Source organism: Mirounga leonina, unplaced genomic scaffold (assembly GCF_011800145.1).
Source record: "Mirounga leonina isolate KUSES-001 unplaced genomic scaffold, KU_Mleo_1.0 Mir_125, whole genome shotgun sequence".
Taxonomy (NCBI): domain Eukaryota; kingdom Metazoa; phylum Chordata; class Mammalia; order Carnivora; family Phocidae; genus Mirounga; species Mirounga leonina.
This window is the reverse complement of record NW_023270305.1, coordinates 29624296-29647017: the sequence shown is the minus strand read 5'-3', so window position 1 is coordinate 29647017 and position 22722 is coordinate 29624296. Positions and strand designations below refer to the sequence as shown.

The window sequence follows — 22722 nt, the reverse complement described above, 5'->3', positions numbered from 1 at the left end:
CCATAAGGTTATAAGTTTTCTGCATTTTATTTGAAGTGGTAAATTATTAATTCTAAGAAGGCTTGTGAAATAAGTATTAGGTATATAAATCATAATCCCTAGAATAACCACTAAAAAGAGAGACAGAGATAGCCAAATACTCAATGGAAAAATTAAAATGGAACTCTAAATAAATTTTAAAAGGCAGGAAATGGGGACGCCTGGGTGGCTCAGTCGTTGAGCATCTGCCTTTGGCTCAGGCCATGATCCCAGGGTCCTGGGATTGAGCCCCGCATCGGGCTCTCTGCTCGGCGGGGAGTCTGCTTCTCCCTTTGCCTCTGCTCCCCCTGCTTGTGCGTGCACACGGTCTCTCTTTCCCTTTTTCTGACAAATAAATAAAATCTTTTAAAAAATAAAAATAAAAAGGCAGGAAATGGGAAAATGAAAAACAAAACCAAAAGGGAGCAGATAGCAAATAATAAAACAGTACATGTAAATCCAACCAAACCAATAATTACATTAAATTTAAATGATAAAGACACACCAATTAGAAAGGTAGAGATTACCGTATTGGATGTTTTGTTAGACAAAACAAAAACAAAACCTAACTATATGCTGTCCACCAGAAGCCCACTTTAAATATAGAATGGAATAGGGTGGATAGAATTAAAGGGATGGAGACATATCACTAATCAAAAAAAGCTAGCGTGATTATATTAGTTATCAGACAAAATCGACTTTCAAAATATTACCAGAGATAAAGACAGAAATTACATAAGGTTAAAGTAGTCAGTTGCCAAAAAGAGGTCATAATTCTAAATGTATATGCACCTAAAAACAGATCTCCAAATATATGAAGCAAAACTGATAAATCTAAAGGAGACATAGACTAATCCATAATTATACTTGGAGACTTCAATGTTTTTCCTCTCAATCATGGACAAAACAAGTAGAACAGAAATGCAGCAAGGATATAAAAGACTTGAACAACACTACTTACTACCTTCACCTAATTCACATTTATAGAACACTCAGCCCAACTATAGCAGAATAAACATTATTTTTCGTGCACATGGAACATTCACTAAAATTGGACCATATTTTGGGCCATGAAACAAACTTTAACAAATTTTAAGGTATGTTCTCTAACCACAATGGAATTAAAGTAAAAATCAGTAATAGAAAAATAGCTGGAAAATTCCTAAATATTTGGAAATTAAGCAAAAATTTCTAAATAACATAAGTCAAAGATGAAGTAACATGGAAAACTAGAAAATATTTTAATAAAATGAAAATGAAAACATAACACAGCAAAACCTGTGGGATGCAGCTAATGAGTACTTAGAGGGAAACTGACAGCATTAAATGCGTTTAAAAAAATGAATTCTTTCAAATCAATGATCTAACTTTTCGCCTTAAGGAAACTAGAAAACAAACCCCTCAAAAAAGCAGAAGGAAGGAAATAATAAGGAACATAAATCAAAGAAACAAAAACAACAGAGAGAATCAATAAAACCAAAAAGTAACCTTTTGAAAAGATTAATGATATTGATAGACCTCTAGACAATCTGTCCCGGTAAAACAGAGAATATAAGGAATGCAAGCAGTGACACCATTACAGATCCTATAGATACTGAAAGGATAATAAAGGAATATTACAAATAATTTTTGTCCTTAAATTAGACAGCTTAAATAGAATAATTCCTTGAAAGGCACAAACTCCCAAATCTTCTTCAAGACACATAACCAAAAAAGAGACAATTAAGTTACCTTATTATATGTTTAATTTGTAGTAAGATACTACTTTCCAGGGTAATGTTCAAAGCACTTATTAGGTACTGATTGAACTCCTCAAAGAACATTTCGTTCCCTTCTTCATACTTTCCATAATTCTTTGAGTACTCCTTTTGAATGCAGTGATTGGTCAAATGGCAGGTTTTGTCTTGGAAATTATCAACATGATATGGTTCTGAAGCAGTCCGAAGCACACCCTCTTTATAGAGGTAGATATTATACTGATGATCCACTAAGACCCAGCTTCTGCAAGTCAATAAAAACAGTTGCACTCAAGTCATTCAAAGTTTCTCCACAGTATATACATCATCACCACACTTTAACATTTTTGGAGGGAAGTAGAGGAAGGAGATAGGTTCTAAGATTCTATGAGGCAAGCCATGACAACTAGCCAAGATAGTGGATTATCACTGTAATGAGGCAAATAAAACATTTTACCATAAATGACAAGGAGCCTTTGATCTGTTCAAAAGACAGCATTTTGAAGAGATCTGGATGGGTTGGATCCTAAGGTTTATCCACAAAACCTCCATTTGCCATGTTTGCTCTATTAGTAATCTTAAGAGGAAGACTGTTTATCCTGAAGCTGATCTGACATAGGATTGGTGTTCAAGAAGCAGCAAGTCATTATGAAGACAACAAGAAGATGGAATCTTCAACAATGAGGAGACATCAGCAAGGCCACAGGAAAGCTGGGAAGAGGGCTGTTTAGCTCTAGAAGGCACGAGACAACCTCTCTCTTATTCTATGCCAGGCCCTTTGCTCATGAAAGTTAGAATCCAAAAAGGTATGTGAGGTGTGTTTATGAAATCCTTAAAAACTAGAGGACACAAGTAATGAAGCAAGGACGTATTATTTGTTGTGTCTGAATTATGTGTTTTATGTTCATCTCTCAGCTGCTTCCATAAGCAAGCCCCATACATTTATACTCTCCTCTTTGGAGGCAAAAGTCATTTTGATTAAAGAGAATATATATGAAAAAGGAAAACCTATAATTTTAGTAATGTTTTCTAGAAAGAAAAGAGAAATACTGAAGGAAAAAGAGAAACTTGGGTCAGTTCTCTTCAGCTGTGCTCAATTTTGGCTATGTATTACACATGGTCAAGTACTTCCTCACATTCCATGTTACCCTTATTACCCACCACTGCATTTCTCTCAGATTAGTAACAAAAACTCTGGACGCCAATGCATTACCGAATGTCAAACTTGCGGTGACCTGGCTCCAGAAGTAGAGGGTGCTCAAGGTATTTCTGGATCACGTGCACCTGACCCTGGTTGTCAATGAAATCCAGAAGCTCTGTAGCCTCCGAGGAGATGAGGATGCCTTCACCTAACAGGGCAAAATTGTAACAGAAATGAGTCCAGTTCATCCCAAGAGGAAAAGGTCTCTAGAAAGCCAGAAGAGAAATACTGACAGCAGGAGAAAACTGAGAGGAGGCTTCTGTTGGACTGCTCACTCTTCTTCCTCCATCCCATCACTTCCCCAATCTCTCACATTCTCCCCTCTGCCCACAACAGCACCAGGGCCATCTAACTCTTTCTCCACCTAGGACTGTAAACACTATCTTGACAGGCGCCAAACATGAAATTTCATTTTTACAGACATTCAAAATATCCAAGCATCCTAAGTAAATGCCACTTTACTGTTGGTCACTTGGCTACCCTGATAAAGACTTTAATAAACCCAGTTCTCACACTATAGCTTATAGAAATATCCAGAAAGTTAGGGCATAACCACAATTGTACAAGTCAATTCCCTACAGCATTGTAATAGGAAAAATTTGATAAATGTACTGTCCATCAACTTTAAATAAATGATACAATATCCTTCTCAACAGCTTTATTGAGATATATGTTACCTATCATAAGATTTCCCCTTTTAAGGTATTCAAGTCAATGATTTTTCATATATCCAGGAGATTTGCAACCACCACTAACAATTTCAGAACATTTTCATTACCTCCCTGCATAAACCCATATCCATTAGCAGTACACTCCCCATTCCTTCCTTACCCTATTCTGACAACTACTAATTTACTTTCTCTCTCTGGATTTGCTTAGTCTAGATGATTCATATAAATGGAATCATACAGTATGTGGCCTTTGTGTCTGGCTTCTTCATTTAGCATAATGTTCTCAAGGTTCATCCATGTTGTAGCATGTACCGCTACTTCATTCTTCTTTTCCATGACTAGATAATATTCCATTGTGTGGATATACCATTTTTGTTCATCCATTCATCAACTGATGGACATTTGAGTTTTTTCCACTGTTGCTTGATCTGCATAGAAGTTTTTGTGCGGACATGTTTTTAATTCTTTCATGAATATACCTAGGAGTGGAATAGTTGGGTCATATGGTAACTCTATGTTTAACTTTTTGAGAAACTGCCAAACTAATTTCCAAAATGTCCAGGCCATTTTACATCCTCAACAGCAATATATGAGTGTTCCAATTTTGTCACATTCTTGCCAACACTTTACTGTCTTCTTGATTATAGCCATTCTAGTGGGTGTGAAGTGGTTATCTCATTGTGGTTTTGATTTGCATTTCCTTAATGACTAACAATGTTGAGCATGTTTTCATGTGCTTATTGGCTATTTGTATATCTTCTTTGGAGAAATGTTTACTTAGGTTCTTTGTTCTTTTCTTAATTAGGTTGTCCTTTTATTATTGAGTTATCCGAGTTCTTTACACATTCTGGATACAGGTGTCTTATAAGATCTATGATTTGCAAATATATTCTCCCGTTTTGAACAGTTCCATTATCATGGATCCCTCAGTGTTGCTCTTTTAAAGCCACAACTACCTCCCTTCCCATAACACCCTCCTGACAACTACTAACCTATTCTCCATTTCCATAATTTTGTCATTTCAGGAATTTTATATAGATAGAATTACACAGTATGTGATCTTTGGGGATTGGTTTCTTTCACTCAGCATGACTCTCTGGAGATTCATCCAAGTTGTTGCATGTATCAATAGTTCATTCCTTTTATTGCTGAGGAGGATTCCAAGGTCTCGATTCACCACAGCTGGCTTAATCACTCAGCTTTTGAAGGAATCTGAGCTGTTTCCAGTTTGGGGCTATTACAAATAAAGCTGCTATGAACAATCATGTGCAGGTTTTTGCATGGACATAAGTTTTCATTTTCCTGGGACAAATGCCAAGTGTATGCAACTGCTAGGTTATATGGTAGTTACAGGTTTAATGTTACAAGAAATTACCACACTTTTTTCCAGAGTGGCTGTACCATTTTACATTCCCAACAACACTGTGTGATTGATCTAGTTTCTCCTGACCCTTGCAGCATTTGCTGTCATTACCATCTCTTATTTTAGCCATTTTAATAGGAGTGTTGTGGTTTTCGTTTGCATTTCCCTAATGGTTAATGATATTGAAAATCTTTTCATTCGTTTATTTTTTATCTATAGAGCCTTTTTCTTTTCTTTTCTTTTTTTTAAGATTTTATTTATCTGAGAGTGAGCAAGAGAGCACAAGCAGGGGCAGAAGGAGAGGGAGAAGAAGACTCCCCACTGAGCGGGGACCCTGGGATCATGACTTGAGCTGAAGGCAGATGCTTAATTGACTGAGCCACCCAGGCATCCCAAAAGAGTCTGTCCTTCTATTGAATTGCTTTTGCACCTTTGTCAAAAATCAGGTGGGTATATGTGTGGGGTCTATTTCTGAGTTCTCCCTTCCACAGATTTATGTTTCTGTCCCCCAACCGATACTGTAGTGTAGTGATTATTGTAGCTATGTAGTATGCTTTAATATCAGGTACAGTGATTACTCCCACTTGATTCTTCTTTTTCAAAATTGTTTAAGCTATTCTAGGGCTTGTGCCTTTTCCATATGAATTTTAGAAGAAGCTTTATGTCCGCACAAAAGCCTGGTTGACGTCTTGACAGCAATTGCATTAAGCCTCAAGAACTCAAATTAGAGGTGAACTGACATCTTTACAATGTTGAGTCTTGCAATCCATGAACATGGTATGTCTGTGCATTTACTTAGAATCTTTTTGAACTTCAGTTGTTTTGTAATTTTCAACATTAAGATCCTGTACATGTTTTGCTAAGTTTATACCTAAGCATCTCATTTTCTTTGGGGTGACTATTAAAAGGTATTGTTTTTAATTTTAGTTTTAATATATTCACTGTTAATATACAGAAATCCAACTGATTTTTGTGTGATCTGATATTCTGCAACCTTGCTGAACTCAGTTTTTTAGTTCTAGGACCTCTGACCTATGCTTTGATTTATAGCTCATCTCTACTTGGGTCTCATGCTTTCAGTACAAATTAATTTAATTTTGTTAATTAATTTAATAATTCAACTTTCCTAAAAGCCAACCCCTTTACAACTATCTCATTTTTGTCACTTGCTCCATCATGTGGTTAGCCCTTAAACAAGAAACTGCAAATCAACTTGGAAAAGCTCCTTCCTCTCTTTTTGTAGGAACAGGATTCTTTCTGTTTCATCTCCCTCAGGAACTACACTCAGATACCCTGGTTCCTCTTTATTTCCATTTGCCAATTTTTTTATACAGACCTCAGTCTCTCTTCCATTTCACTTCTTCTAAAATAGTTATCCTAAGGGGCGCCTGGGTGGCTCAGTCGGTTAAGTGTCTGCCTTCAGCTCAGGTCGTGATCCCAGGGTCCTGGGATCGAGCCCCACATCAGGCTTCCTGCTTTTCCCTCTCCCTCAGCCTGCCACTCCCTCTGCTTGTACCTCTCTGTCAAATGAAGAAATAAAATCTTAAAAAAAAATAAATTAGGGTGGGAGGATGGGTTAGCCTGGTGGTGGGTATTGAGGAGGGCACATTCTGCATGGAGCACTGGGTGTTATGCACAAACAATGAATCATGGAACACTTCATCTAAAACTAATGATGTAATGTATGGGGATTAACATAAGAATAAAAAAAAATAAAATAAATTAAATAGTTATCCTAAAACACCCCTTCCTACTAATGCCCTGGAACTGTACCACCTTTGATGTCTTGCTCTCCATAATCTACTCACATTCCCTCCTATTTTGCTCCAACTTTGTTTCCCTTAATGCTATTTCCTTATGTAAACTATTTCTTATTGAAAATATACCTCATGCTGATAGATGGGAAAAATAATGGAAGAAGGTAGAAAGATACATTTTGATAACTTTAAAGAACTATTATTATTGAAAATAAAAACATGGCATTCAAGTAAAATAGAAAAGTTACCTTTAGTCTTATTTCCTAATATAATTATTTTTATCTTTTAATATCACCTTCCTTTCCATAAGGGCAAAGACTGGCTCAGTCATAGTGAACTCACCTTATGTTGTCAATTTTTTTCACTTTATATTGTCAATATTTTCACTGTTTCTACATTAACATTACAATTATGTTAGCAGCTGAAGAAAATTACACATTTATTTACTGATCGCTGGACAGTGGGGTTGTTTCTAAATAAAATGTTGCTGTTACAGGTCACATAGTAGTAAATGTCTTTGCTATAGATCACTCTTGTTTCTTTTAAAATATTTCCCTGGAGTTAAGTTTTCAGGAATGAGATTAGTGAGCCAAAGCCTCTGCACTCTCTATGGCTCTTCCTTTGTATTATCCTATTGCTTTTTCAAATGGCAGTGTATCACAACTAAGAGGCAGCAGTTCATAACAAACTTTCAGCAACAGTATCACTGAAGGTCTCTCTTTTTTTTTTTTTTTAAGATTTTTATTTACTTTTTTGAGAGAGAGAGAATGAGACAGAGAGAGCACATGAGAGGGGGGAGGGTCAGAGGGAGAAGCAGACTCCCTGCCGAGCGGGGAGCCTGATGCGGGACTCGATCCAGGGACTCCAGGATCATGACCTGAGCTGAAGGCAGTCGCTTAACCAACTGAGCCACCCAGGTGCCCCACTGAAGGTCTCTCTTATTTTGTAGGTATAAAATGGTACATAAAATCTACCTATATTTTGTAAGTTTTGCATACCAGTGTAGCATGTTTCCATGTGTTCGTTAACTATATTTCTAATACTATTTCTTTATATCCTCACCAACTAAACCTGGAGAAATTATGAAGAAACTCTGCAATTCTTTAAGGAGCTTCAAGGTGATAGTCTTTTTTGTTATTTGTTCCCATCTCAACTATTTATCTGGAAATAGATGCATCACTAGCTTTCTTTCTGACTAGATTGGGTCCATAAGGGCAAGAGACTATATCTATTTTATTTATCCCTGGATCTCCAAACACTCATTATTTCACTCATTCGTTCATTCAGCACTCAGTACATATATTGAACTGTTGCTGGGTTCCATGTGCTGCCCCGGCACCAGGGAGAGACAGCACTGAACACAGATGTGACAGGGTCTGACTGTGCTTTAATAGGCTCTCTGCCTGCTGTACTGTGTGTAGACTCTGGAGAATGGCCAAGGGCAGGAGGACAAGGAGCAACGCTCCAGGTGAGAGGTGAAAGTGGCTCAGGTCCAAGATCGGTGGTAGAGGTGGTGAACAGGGGGTCTTTATACTGGATATAGTGTGAAGGTTGAGCCAACTATTCCCATAATGGGTAGGCATTAAATACTTCTTTAACAAGAATAAAAGCCACTCATTCATTCTATTGGTTTCATTTTGTAGTTCCCAAACAAAACAAATGCATACCACTTATCTCAACTTCCTAAAGCAAAATTTCTTCTTTGTTTGGCATTTTATTCTCTTTTTACCTCTCCCTGATGCTGACCATCAATCTATTGACTTGTCTTGGTGAGGGTTCAGACACCACCCAGGTGGGATCGCTGCCATGACCTGACATGCTCTTCACCAAGGACCTTGCCTCACTCCTGATTCTCACTCCAACTAAGGCTCCATTATACAAGATGTCCTTACAATGGCCATCCTGACTCGAGCCCAAATCCACAGAAGGAATATGGAATACTGCAGATGTCTATTTCCTCTTCCAATTCCCCCATTTATCATTAGAACCAAACTAGGGGACAGTACTTAAGAAGAGGTCATAAGAGGGGAGAGAGAAGTAGGTGAGGTACCTGGCTTGTGGCAAGAGTCCAACTCTCCCCCTTTCAGGAAATTCCAGGTGATGCCCTCCTGTCTCATGGTTGGTGGAAAAGAAGGTGAGGTCCACTGGACCAGGGATAGAAATGAGTACCAATGGCCAGATGGTCTTCCAAGGCAATAAAAGAAGAAGTAAGTTCAAAATAGAATGGTTTTAAAAGGAGCATATGATGGTAGCTATAGAGATAGACCGTGTTTATGTGTTCATTACACTGGGAACTGCCTATATTTTGAGCTTGAGTCAATATTATAAACCTCATTCCTTCTATGCATTCATTCAACACACATTTACTGAGTGTCTCTGGGGAGGGTAGAGATGAACAAGACAGAAAGTCTGTGTTTACATGGAGCTTATGGTATGAGAGAGGAGACAGGCAGATAAACAGATATGTAATAGAAGTGCTAGAAACAGGTTAGTGCAAGGAGGAAAAATAAAGCAGGAAAAAGGACAGAGAGCAATGGACATAAAGGCTATTTTAGAAAAGAAAAGGCTTCTCTGACAAGGCAACATCTGAGCTGAAAGAAATAGAAAATAATCCATAAGGACATTTGAGATACATAGACAACTTTAGGGTATATGTAGGACTCTAGGTAGGCGTGGCTATAGAACAGTGAGCAAGGCCAAGAATAGAAGATGGTACCAGAGATAGAAGCAAATGTTAAATAGTGTAGGCTCCATCAGCAATCTGAAGTTTATTTGAGTTGCATTGGGAGGCCAGCTGGTAATTCTTGAGCAGAGAGTAACATGACCAGATCCATGTTTTTAGACATCGCTCTGTCTTAGAGGAAAACTGGCTGTGAGCAGGCACAGCAATTACACAGACTAGAAAGAACAGTAGTTCTGACTTTAAGTGATAGTAGTGGAAATGGCAAGAAAAAGTCTAATTCAGAATATATTTTGAAGCTAGAGCAGGCAAGACTTGCTGATGCATTAGGTATGGATCGTAAAGAAAAGAGCAGTCAAGGATGAAGCCTAGGTTTTGGGCTTCAGAGACTGGGTGCAGAGTGGGATCACACACTATATGGGAAGACTGAAAGAGGGGTAGGCTGGGGTGGGTTAAATTGGGCAGGAAATGAAGAGTTCTATATCAGACATGTTACATTTGAAATGCCCACCACACTGGATCTGGAGTTTAAAGGGAAATACTTTGGCTGGAGATATACATTTAGAAGTCATCAGTACCTAGATAAATGTTTAAAACTATGTAACTAGACATGGTCTCTACCCTTGAGGATTCAGATTCACTCATCTGAAGATATCATTGAATTCTAATGAACAATTGAACAAAATACATGAGAACCTACAGGAAAGGAAGGAGGGGACAATAATGCCAACTCACCTTTGGCACCAGCTGATGACTTTGCAATCCAAACATTGCCCTCTCCGTCTTCTTTCTTTCTGTTATAAGAAGCCAGGAAGAATTCCCTTTCATCTGTCCTTGAATTATGGATTGGTGGGTGAATTCCATTCTGTGCTGGAGCAACTGGGGTCTTGAGATTAGTTGGATAAATCACATAGGACTCTGGAAACCATGTGCAGGATTCAGCCAGGTCTGGGCTTGTCTTGATTAGCCTGACAGATGACAGAAGGTCAGTTTCCCTTCTTAGTACACCCTGCCACTCACTCTATTCAGAAAAGCCAGTGCTTTCCCCCAGAGCTCGTCAAAGAGGCAGGACAACACCGGGGCTGGGAGCTGGTCTTTTCATTTCTTTTTTCTTTTTAAGATTTTATTTATTTAGGAGCTAGTCTTTTTATCCCACTCTTTGTTCTTGGCCTCCTTGAGCTGACCTGTAATGCACTACTGGGCAGTACCCAGCTATTACATGCAACCCTAAAGGCATGCTCCAAGTAGTTAAAAAGGAGCTCAATATCTAGGACTTTAGCACCTTTTAAAATGCATCTCTAAGGAAAATTGAAGTAATTCTGAGACAATACTTTCTCAACATACATGTTATGGTTGAGCAAGATACATGCTAAAGACACATGCTAAAAAAACAAAGTAGAGAACTTAGAAAACTATTTGGCTTACTAGAAAAAATACTATCCTGGTCCAACTCTCTGGAGAGCAAAGGCTACTCCTTAGGAATCTGAATTATCTGAAGACTTATTTTAGTTCTTCATTTCTTGCTTTTAGCTCCACCTGGCTTCAATGACATGTAAAGGAGGAACCTTTCTTTTTTCTTTTTTTTTTTTTTTAAGATTTTATTTATTTATATGACAGAGAGAGACAGCGAGAACAGGAACACAAGCAGGGGGAGTGGGAGAGGGAGAAGCAGGCTTCCCATTGAGCAGGGAGCCCGATGTGGGACTCCATCCCAAGACCCTGGGATCATGACCCGAGCCGAAGGCAGATGCTTAACGACTGAGCCACCCAGGCGCCCAAGGAGGAACCTTTCTAATGGGGCACACGACTACAGTGGTCATAACTAAACATATCTCCAGCCCCCAAAATAACATAACACAACGGAAGATAAAGTCAGGCCATGGGCAAAGCACTTAATAAACACAAGGGCTTATGAAGGGCTTCCCATTGCATTTACTCTCCAGTCAGATCCCCAGTGGGGGCGGCACTAGCATCCCATTTCACAGATTAGCCACTGGGTCACAAGAAGTAAATTTCCCAAGATCATAAAGGTAGTTAAGAAACAGCCATTACGCAAGCCCCAAACTCCCAGTCCTCACTCGAAACTTACTCCTACTCCCCAGGAATCGGAGGCAGGAGGGAACTCATCCAAAGACATCTGCAGGCCTTCCTTAAGCTGTGCTCCCTCCTCTGTCTAGAACAGAACTATTAATGTTAAGCCTGTATTAAGATCCACTTACAAAAACCGTCTATGAGCAAATTGCAGAAATAATGAAAAAAAATTTTTTTAAGATTTTATTTATTTATTTGACAGAGAGAGAGAAAGAGAGAGAGCACAAGCAGGGGGAGTGGCAGGCAGAGAGGGAGAAGCAGGCTTCTTGCTGAGCAAGGAGCCTGATGCGGAACTTGATCCCAGGACCCTGGGATCATGACCTGAGCCGAAGGCAGATGCTTAACCAACTGAGCCACGCAGGGGTCCCAAAAAGAAATTTTTAACTCAGATTTAAAATAAAGTTATTTTTAAGCCAAAGGCAATAGAATATGACAATTACTTGAATTCAAAGGAACAAAACCCAATCTATTTCTTTTTTCTTTAAAGATTTTATTTATTTTTGAGAGAAAGAGAGAGCACAAGCAGGGAAAGCAGCAGAGGGAGAGGGAGAAGCAGGCTCCCCACTGAGCAGGGAGCCTGATGCAGGGTTCGATCCCAGGACCCTGGGATCATGACCTGAGCCGAAGGCAGACGCTTAATGACTGAGCCACCCAGGCGCCCCCAAAACCCAATATATTTCTAACTCACTAAATAGTCAACTCTATCTACATTGGCCAATAAGGTAGCCACTAGCCACACATGGCTTCTGAGTATTTCAAATATGGCCAATGTGACACAGGATCTGAATTTTATTTATTTATTTTTTTTAATTTTTTAAGGTTTTATTTACTTATTTGTCAGAGAGAGAGAACACAAGCAGAGGGAGAAGCAGGCTTCCCGCCAAGCAGGGAGCCCGATGCGGGACTCAATCCCGGGACTCCAGGACCACGACCTGAGCCGAAGGCAGTCGCCTAACCAACTGAGCCACCCAGGCGCCCCCAGGATCTGAATTTTAAACCTTGTTTAGTTTTAATGTAAAAACTGAAGTATTGTAAAATATTTTTCCATTAATCACAATTGTACTCTTTTGGTAGGATGACATTAACCACTGCATGACCTAAGATATTTTTGTGGTACTGCAGCGTGCATGTCAGGAACATGTGTTTGTAGGAAGATACATAAACACATCACTGTTCTACTCGGGGACAATAGATTGATTCAGTTCAAGTGACTTTATCTTCCATGCACTGATGAGACATTATCTTGTGTTTATTACGCAGACAGCACAAGTTACAATGATAGCTATGTAAATCATAATTGGTAACTAATGTGAAACGTAAAGTTAAAAAATAAGTATGGACAAATTTTTAAATTTAAAACAAAGGAATACTACTGATGCCGAATTTTTTTTTTTTTTGTCAAGTTAATATGATAGCTTTATTCCCTTTGAGTTTGTGTATTATCCACATCTTCATTGCTGGAATTCCTTTATCAGCTCTTAACCTGACAACCAACTTCATGAACACATCCTCCAGCACATTTCTGGCATATAGCAGATATGCATTTAGCATGGCTTTGTTAGATAGTGTAAGCTATTTCTTCTTCTCTCAGTTTTTGGTTCTTCTTCTTATTTTTTAGTCAAAGATTGATGGAGAACTGAGTGAGGATGCCAAAGCTAGAACTATGACCAGAACAGTAAAGAAAAAAAAAAAAAAGAACTGGCAGAAGGTATGTCAGAAATTTCATAATGAATGGCAATTGCAACTTGCTATAGCAGAGTAAAATGAAAGAGTTTGTCTGCTGTACAAAGGAGGCATTTTCAGCAAATACATAGTGAATTTCATAAGCAGTTTCCTCTCAACCACCAAACAAAACAAAACAAAAACAAAAAAAATGAGAGAGACAAACCAAGAAACAGACTCTTAACTACAGAGCACAAACTGATGGTTACCAGGGGGGAGGGAAGTGGGGGATGGGTGAAACAGGTGATGGGGATTAAGAAGTACACTTGCTGTGATGAGCACCAGGGACTGTATGTAAGTGTTGAATCACTAACTTGTACACCTTGAAACTAATATTACACCCTATGTTAGCCAACTGGAATTTAAATAAAAACTTAAAAAAAAAAATCAGTGAAATCTGGCTGAAATCAGAATGAAATACCTTACAAAAAAATTTTAAACAAAATTTCAACAGGCTCTGAGCTTGTAACTCTGGTCAGTGATAAAATGACATGGATTCTTGCACAAAAAGGACAACCATTTTTTTTTTTAAAGATTTATTTATTTTATTTTTAAAATTTATTTATTTGACAAAGAGAGAGAGAGCGAGAGAGGGAACACAAGCAGGGGGAGTGGGAGAGGGAGAAGCAGGCCTCCCATGGAGCAGGGAGCCTGATGCGGGGCTCGATCCCAGGACCCTGGGATCATGACCTGAGCTGAAGGCAGACGCTTAACGACTGAGCCACCCAGGCGCCCCAAGATTTATTTATTTTTAGAGAGTGAGAGAAAGAGTGCGAGTGTGTGAACACACAAGGGGGCAAGAAGGGAGAGAATCTCAAGCAGCTTCCCATTAAGCACAGAACCCAACAAGGAGCTCGAACTCACGATCCTTAGATCATGACATGAGCTGAAACCAAGAGTCAGACACTCAACTGACTGAGTCACTCAGGCGCCCCAAAAGAAAACCATTTTAGGGGCACCTGGGTGGCTTATTCAGTTAAGTGTCTGCCTTCAGCTCAAGTCATGATCTCGGGGTCCTGGGATGGAGCCCCACATCGGGCTTCCTGCTCAGTGGGGAGTCTGCTTCTGCATCTCCCTCTGTCCCCCTCCCCCCTCATATTCTCTCTCTCAAATAAATAAATAAAATCTTAAAAAAAAAAAAACCATTTTAGATAGAAATACAGTTAGAGGAAATATTCTGAGGAAAAGAGTAAAAAAGATATTTTACAAAAAGTGAACAGTCTTTGGCTAAGTCACAAACATTGCCCAAGGAGTATAAAACCTTTCTAATAATATCAAAGACTGATTCAAAAGTAAAAAAATCTTAAATATTTTTCTTTAGTTTTAGTTGAGTTCTATGACACAAGATGTTGCCCAATTAATACTTTGGGTATGTTCTGTCTCAAAGAATTTTCAAATACATGAAAAAATATTACTGAATTGTAGCCTTAAAACTATTAACCTTATGGTGTAGATATTTTTTTAATCTTTTACATCTGTCAAAGAAGAATTTCACCTATATGTGAAAATTTCTATCGTGACAGTACTTCAGCTAGGTTGGGTTGAAATCTGACTTACTGGGATTTTAACAGACTGATGATTCTTTTATTGCTTCATTGTACTGTATGTTACATATTGGAAACATTTACACTCAGTTTTCTGAAGCCGGCTCTATGAAAACTATCATGGATACAGTTGTTGAAAAGCTTTAGTATATACTTGCAAATGCTACAATGATTCCCCAGTATGGAACTGTTGAAAGAAACAGAAGACAATGAATTTAATGATTCTGTGTTCTCTGCTGGTGTTCACTGATTGAGAGATAAAGTTCTACAATTCACTGTATTGTCAACTCCAAATCAGATTTCCTTGCAATAAAAGAAAATGCTTCCCAAATCAAGAAATAATTATTTCACCCAATAATCAAAGATAAAACATGGCAGTGGGATTGACATTTTCTCACCAATATCCACACTGCATATGATCAAGCTAAATTTAAAGGTCCAAGGAAGGGAAAAGAAGATGTTACTTATGACCTAACCAGACAAGTGTGAAAATTTATGTTTCAACTTCATAATACAAGTCAACAATAATGATTTTACGTATTTTTATAACATGACTCAACATGTAGATTTAAGTTGAAATAGCATTACATAAATTGGCTGCAAAAACTAAAGAACAGTTTGAAGAATACTTTGTTGATATTGCTATATTTAGAATTTCTTTTTAATTTATTCAATATGTCTTTTGAATTTGATATTAATAATACTGTGTTGACACAAGAGTTAGCAAATTTACTTAACTTGGACATAGTTTTGAAAAGTCAAGTCAACTCTTCTAAAAATATGAAGCAATTTTGTCAATGTGCATGTGACTATGACAGGAAAAAGGATTTTTCATTCAGTTACTGAAAAAGTTTACGTGGGAACAACTTAAGTATTAAATCTACTTTTTCAACTATAAATTTTTATGAAATCTAAATACAGGGCAAGTGTTTCAGATGAAAATTTAGTGTCTGGATTAAGATGTTCCAAAAATGAAAAATGCACACCAGATTTTGAAGACTCAGAATGAAAATAAAATACATAAAATATCACGCATTAATTGCTTTTTATATTAATATCATGTCAAACATTATTTTGGATTTTTCTGGTCAAATAAAATATATTATTAAAATAAATTGCACCTCTTTCTTTGTACTTATTTTAATGTGGCCACTAGGAAACTTAAAATTACACACGTGGCTAGCATTCTATTTCTGCTGGACAGCATCCTCTGCAATTGCTGCATTTCCTCATAAGCCCATTTGAAAAGAAATCACAAAAGGAGACTTATTTATATATACAAGGGAGAAAAACTCACAGTAGGGAAAGAAAGCCTCCACCCTGGGTCAGAAGAAAAGCCATTCAGGGCTCTGAGACTACAGCCTCAGGGCCTTGATGAATTTCTGAAATTCCCTGAAGTATCAGGAAGAAGGGACTTGCTGTAAATGGTCCAGCGGAGAACCCTATCGAGGTTCTGGGAAGCCCTGTAAGGGATGCCCAGTCACACAGCCCATGGGTCCCATTTGTACAGATTAGAACTGTCTTAGCTCAACACTAACTGCTATGGCCATGGGCAACCCAGCTCTCCTCCAGGAGCTGCCATTTTGTTCCACATTAAAATGAGAAAATTACATTCTTAACTCTCTGGAGCCCTTTAGAGCCATATAAAATTATGAGACAAAATGACAAAGGGACAATCAATTCCTGGAACTACCACAATCCCTTGCAGGACACCTGAGAGAATGAAGGAAGCTTATGTGGATGATGACAAGCCCCAGCCTGCATAAGTCATGTCACCATTTACAAGGTGCAATCACAGACCATGTCACATGCCACAGAAGGCACAGAGCAAGTATGATCACCACCATCCACATTTACAGATGGGTCACTGGGATCCAGAGTGGCGTTGCCCAGGGTCACAGAGATCCAGATACCTACTCAGACCAATCATGACTCCAGCTATGCACTGAGTCCACTTTGTAGCTGCTAACTACGCAAATAAGTAGAATGTTAGATATATATATATATATATATTTTTTTTTTACAGCATCCTCTGTTCATACTTATAAAAGCTAAATTCTACCTTTATGTTCAGATCAAAAAATCATAGTAGAAAAAAGACTGAATACAACTTTTTAAAAATTTTCTAAACGAGGGTGCCTGGGTGGCTCAGTTGGTTAAGCGACTGCCTTCGGCTCAGGTCATGATCCCCGAGTCCCAGGATCGAGTCCCACATCGGGCTCCCTGCTCGGCGGAGAGTCTGGTTCTCCCTCTAACCCTACCCCCTCTTGCGCTCTCTCTCTCACTCTCTCTCGCAAATAAATAAATAAATAAAATCTTAAAAAAAAATTTTTTTCTAAACGAATAATCTAAATAAACAATCATGTCCCACTTCTACTCTTAGTCCTGGTGAAACAATCTTTTGCATTCTAAGTATGTGAATATGTAATAAGAAGGAGCACCTGGATGGCTCAGTCGGTTAAGCATGTGCCTTCGGCTCAGATCATGATCTCAGGATCCTGGGATGGAGTCCCCCATCAGGCTCCCTGGCTGAGAAGGGAGCCTGCTTCTCCCTCTCCCTCTGCCCCTCCCCCTGCTTGTGCATGCACTCTCCCTCTCTCTGTCAAATAAATAAATAACATCTTCAAAAAAAAATGTAATCACAGGACTTCACAAAGCCTTGCTCACCTTTAGGGGTAGCTGGTGAATCATGAAAATCCATCACACAGAGAAGTGGATACATACATTACTGGGGCCAGAGAGTGTAAACAAAAAGGGGAAAATAATGCCATGAACACCCAACCTAGTAAATAGATGGAGCCCAGAGAGAAATGTGAGTGGGGAAAAGAGCATTTACATTGAGTCATACCTTCCAGTTTCTTCTTCCCCAAGTGATTTGTTTGGCTACACACACATGTTCATTGGTCATCATGGAAAGAATACTGGAGACCTGTTACAGCCCCCATTTTAGGGGCACTACCCAGTTTTTCCCTACTCAAATGAAAACAGTCATAGCAGTGACAGCCATAATAGTAAGAAGAAGAGCTTTTACTTATGTAGTGTGAACTATGAGAAAGACATTACTCAAAGCCAGTATACAAATTAACTCGATTAATTCTTACAACAACCCTGAGGCAGTTACTATTACTATTACTACCCCCATTTTATTTGCAGAAAAGGAAACTAAGGCACAGAGTCAACTACTATTTATCGCTTTACATTGTCGCCCCATTTAATCCTTGCAGCCAACTTACGAGGTAGATTCTAAGGCTCGGAGGAATGAGGAAATTTGCCCCAGCTAAGAAGAGGGAGAGCTGGGATTAAAACACAAGCTTCTGATCCTAGATCTTAATCACTGTCTAATACTGCTTCCCTCCACCTTACAGTACCGTTCTTCCGACACCTCGCCGTAACTGCACTGCTCAGAGATGGGCGGTGTAGCAGCTACTGTTAATGCTGCCCGGGTGTCCTTTCTGAGGGGACCCCTGGCTGCTATGAGGTGGCTCCCAAGAGCTTATGCATGCCTTTTCTCCAGGGTCTAGGCCCTGCCCAGAAATGGGGGGTGGGCTACATTTTTCACTCCTCCCTACAGCCAGTGCCTGAGATTGGAGGACAGAAGCCAAGTCCTCGTGTCTCAACTCTGAGGTCCCCTTAACTCCTGAGCACCATGGAGTCAGGCTGAGGATAGCCTTCAGCTGAAACCGCACCTTTGCTTGGCTTCTTCTCCTGCTGTCTGGCCTCCCCCCACCACAAGTGAGCTTCTCCCAGGAGCCTCCACTTCTTCCCCCATCAATCACCCACACAAGAAACCTGGCTTCCCCTTCTGCTTCTCAGGAGCCTCACCTAGGAGACAGACAGGCTTTATCAAGCACAAACAGCAAAGTTTTAGACTGCAATCAAAGTAGCACAAAGGATGCTCCAGAACTAGTATCATTGGCTTTTTAGATAAAAGTATTTTTATCCTTAAAAAAAAAAAATCCCCCATTTTTGCTTAAGTTGCTTCAGGATGAAAGCTAAAAACATTTATGTAATACACTGAAAGGATCTTAAACACTTACTTCACTAGAGAAGCTTTGCGACACAGTTTGTCAGCCCCTCTGTAGTAATTCACCAACTGCATCAGCCCAGGCTCGTGACCTACAAAGGAAAGAGAAGGCTCAGAAGGGAAAGAGGACAGGTGGGAAATGACAATGTCAGCACCAGCATGTAGGAGAGAACAGCTGTGTCATGCCCAGCTTTTCTTCCTCCCATTTCAGGACTGGTTGGAGGAAATGGAACATGCTGTCGCCCTGCACCTGTATTCCCCTTCCGCAGCACGGCACTGGAAACCCTCCCCCGCCCCACAGTGGATATTAAGGTATCAACCTCCCAGGTCTGCCAAAGACCACTGCTGCTGTTGTTTTTTCTTCTTAGGGTGGAAGAGTATTTTCTATTTCACCTCTCCTTGATCCCCACCCACCCCATTCTTGGCTTAACACAGAGGGATTTAATAATTTCTGTACAATACAACTTTAACAGTCATGCTTTGACACCCCTAACCTTGCTTTTCTACAGCCATCAGGGAGGGCAGTAGAACTATGCTATTGCTGTTCTCAAGCATGTCTACCTCTGCGAGCTTCTAGGAGAGCCACAAGAGGTGAACGAAGGTGTGGAGAAGCCATGTCTATAAAATCAGAAGCCCTGAGGACTTTCTTCTGTGTATCCTCCACAGAGAAACTCATCTTCAGTAAATCTTACTGCATGTCCCCTCCTCTATAAAATAGAGCAGAAAGGATACAAACAAAACAAAAGCCTCCACTTTTGTTTAAAATCCTAACAAAATGCATTGAATTTCCAGCAACAGAAATAAAAGTAAAACCAAACAGGGCGCTGAGTGGCTCACTTAGTTAGGCGTCTGCCTTCAGCTCAGGTCATGATCCCAAGGTCCTGGGATGGAGCCCCACATCCGGCTCCCTGCTCAGCGTAGGGGGGGCCTGCTTCTCCCTCTCCCTTTGCCCCTCCCCCCCAGGTCATGCTCTTTCTCTCTCTCACTCGCTCTTTTTCAAATAGATAAAATAAAATATTTTTTAAAAAAAGTAAAACCAAACAAAGGGAGTTTGAGTAGAAGATGCCAGAGGTAAGAAGGATACATCTGAGAATAGCATATAATTAAATAAAAATATTTAGGCACTAACTAGCTCTCATTGTCTCCCTGGGGCAGATGAACCTGGCTCATACCTCAACTGCCTACCTTCTCATCTCCATGGCACCAGCATTCCTGAGACTTTACCTGGCTCTATAAGCCATCTCCTTGGGTTTCAAACTTTAAGCAAAAACTAAATATCCCTAACAGTGAAGACATATAACCATATGGCTGTGGGACGCTGTTTTCTTTTCCATAAAAAACAAATATTTACTTGTCATCTGTAGACTCTGTGGTACCTGTTTAGGTTTTGAAGCCTGTAAGTTTCTGCTCCTTCCCCCTAGTCCTAGCACCTTAGCAATGCCAACCACCCCTGCTCCAGCCCCCCAGAGACTTTCCACAGAGGAAAATAAGTCAGTCGGGCAGGGAAATGCAAAAGCAAGAAGGAAATACATGTTCTCAACGATAGGTAGTTCTTCTTTCAGGGAAGGTATTCTCTTTGCTGAGGGCTTCTTGGAGAGACAGGTTAACCAAAGGGAATCTCCAGGCACATTCCCTGTAGTCCCAGATTTCTGGGGGTTGGAATCAGCCCCTCCATGGAGTCTCCATCATACATACATCCTAAATTTGTAGAACAATAAAAAGTTGTCCATGGTACCATTCCAAAGAAAAAATTTCCATAAGGCTATGCTAAACACCCTTCATTCCTGAAATCACTACAACTGTACAACCCCCCACCCAAAGGCCCTAATAGCAGCTCACCAGTGGCCAGTCAGTTCCCAATGGCCTGTTTTCAATCTGCCCATTCAACCTCTCCACCCTCTGACCACACCTATTTCTAAAAACTGTGTCCTCTGCTGGACATTGAACACCGCTCTCTCTGGGCTGCCCTCCACGGCAGAGATGACTTTTCCTCATTATTGATTCTCCTCTCCTGTCTTTGGCAATTCGATCTGGTCCCCACCCCAAGAGAATTTTGGCAAGGAACATGGCCACTGTGAGAGAGGCTGCATCTCTGGGATGACTGCGCAGTGAGAAGCCACGAGCCTGTTCAGGTCAATGGGCTGTAAGTTGAAGTGATCTGCACAACTTCTGGATTACGTCACCTAGATAGGAGCTGCTGGTCCTCTCCTTTTCCCTGCCCCTCCCTATACGCGAGGATGTGGATATGGATGTGGATGTGATGCCAAGCCAGCATCAACCATGTGAGTGAAGGTAACTCCCTCGGGATGAGCAGGGCGGAGAAGTGGGACGCAGGGTGAAGCCAGAGCCCTGTAAAATCTGCATTCAACACACAACTTTGGAAACACATTCTTTGGGGAAGCTAAGGAAAGATCTCCCTGGCTTCGCTTACTTCTGAAACTCCCGCTTTTGGAATCCGGAGGTCTCTTAAAAACCCCAGCCTATCTGAGCCTTCGGGGAGCTGAATCCTCAGGGTTTTCAACACACACAGGGATCCCTCCCGCTCCAACATCAGGCAGGGTGGAATCCTCAGGGCAGAAAATTCGCAAGAAGACTCCAGCCTGAGGTCGTTCGGCGGCTCGGTGGGACCCGGCCCCGCCCCAGCTCGGCCCCGCGCGTTTTGGGGGCGTCGGGCCGGGGCAGTGCGGGAGCGCGCGGCCGACGCCCCCCGGGCTGCAGGGACCCGCCATTGTCCGGGGGCAGCGGCGGCCCCGAATCCGCTTTACGGGACGAGAAGGCATGCAAAGCGGTGGGTTTAGACCTTCATGGACCCATTTTCTCTCTGCCCGGGGAACGACGGAGAGGGAGATTTATGACCTTAAGACAAAAGCGCCGGTGCTAACGGGCCGTGGGAGGAGCGGGAGGGCGGGGACGGGGAAGCGCTCACCCAGCCTCCCGAAGGGCAGCCGATTCCTCTCGCCCAGCATCAGGTTGAACCTGGGGTTGTCGCGCCTCAGCCTCTTCCAGTGGCCGGTGGCGAGCAGCAGCCGCGAGACCTCGGCGTAGACGCTGCTGTTCTCGTCGCGCACCACGAAGGTGTACATGGCGAAGGGCCGTGCGCCCGGGCCGCCCGGGCCGCCGCCGCAGGGACCAGCCGGCCGAGGTGGCGGCTCAGCGCGGAACCCGCCCGGGCGCCCGCCGCCGCGCCGGCTCCCGGAGCCACTAAGGTCCCGGCGGCGCCGCGCCCGGGCGCCCGCGCGTCAAGCCGGAGGCCGCGCCCCCTCCCCCTCCCTCGACTCCTGGCGCGGCCCCGCCTCCGCCCCGTGATGCCGCGCGGCCGCCCCCGCCCGGGCGGGGCCGCGGTGGGCGGGGCGGGTGTTCGCTGCGGCTCCGCAGAGCGTCCTGGGCCCTGGTGGGGGCTTCTCCGGGAGGCTGGCGGGGGCTTCTCCCGGAGGCTGGCGGGGGCTTCTCCGGGAGGCTGGCGGGGGCGAGCGCGGCTTTGGCGCGGCGTCGGGAATGTGCGACCGAGGGAGGCCGGAGACTGCGCGCGTCCCACTGAGTCCCGGGTCCCAGCCAGGGGACGGTGCCAGCGGAGGATTTCCCCTCCCACCCCCACTGTTCCAAGGGGACGATTTATGGATAAAAGCGAAACGTTCCAAGGCACAATCCCGTGTCTGCGGGAGGGAAATTGAAAAGGCAATTCTAAAATTTATGCAGCAGTGCAAAGGTCGAAGTATAACAAAAGCAACCTTGAAGAAGAAAGTTGGAAGACTTTACACTACCAGATACCAAGACCTATAAAAGTTATAGTATTTAAGTACAAAGCTACAGTGATTAAGAAAGTATGCTTTGGGCACAGGAGAGACAAGAAGACCAAAGGAAAGGTATCTATCTATCGATTGATAGTTATAGTCACTTGGTCCATAACAAAGGTGA

The 22722-nt window shown here is 41.5% G+C and overlaps 1 protein-coding gene across 2 annotated transcripts in view; it reads right to left on the bottom strand.

Moving 5' to 3' along the window:
- TTL (tubulin tyrosine ligase) overlaps window positions 1–21990 on the bottom strand; it is a 34189-nt gene extending 12199 nt beyond the window's left edge. Inside the window, exons 1-5 of one of the 2 annotated variants that reach the window (XM_035001063.1) lie at window positions 21734–21990; window positions 18821–18899; window positions 10162–10394; window positions 2968–3103; window positions 1750–2019 (exon numbers count right to left, since the gene is read on the bottom strand). In XM_035001063.1, the coding sequence (XP_034856954.1) occupies window positions 1750–2019; window positions 2968–3103; window positions 10162–10394; window positions 18821–18899; window positions 21734–21890 (875 nt within the window). In that variant the 5' untranslated portion in view covers window positions 21891–21990. Of the gene's footprint in view, window positions 1–1749; window positions 2020–2967; window positions 3104–10161; window positions 10395–18820; window positions 18900–19368; window positions 19522–21733 lie in introns of those variants that run through there. The other variant, XM_035001064.1, reaches the window with a different exon arrangement.
- Window positions 21991–22722: the final 732 nt, after the last annotated feature.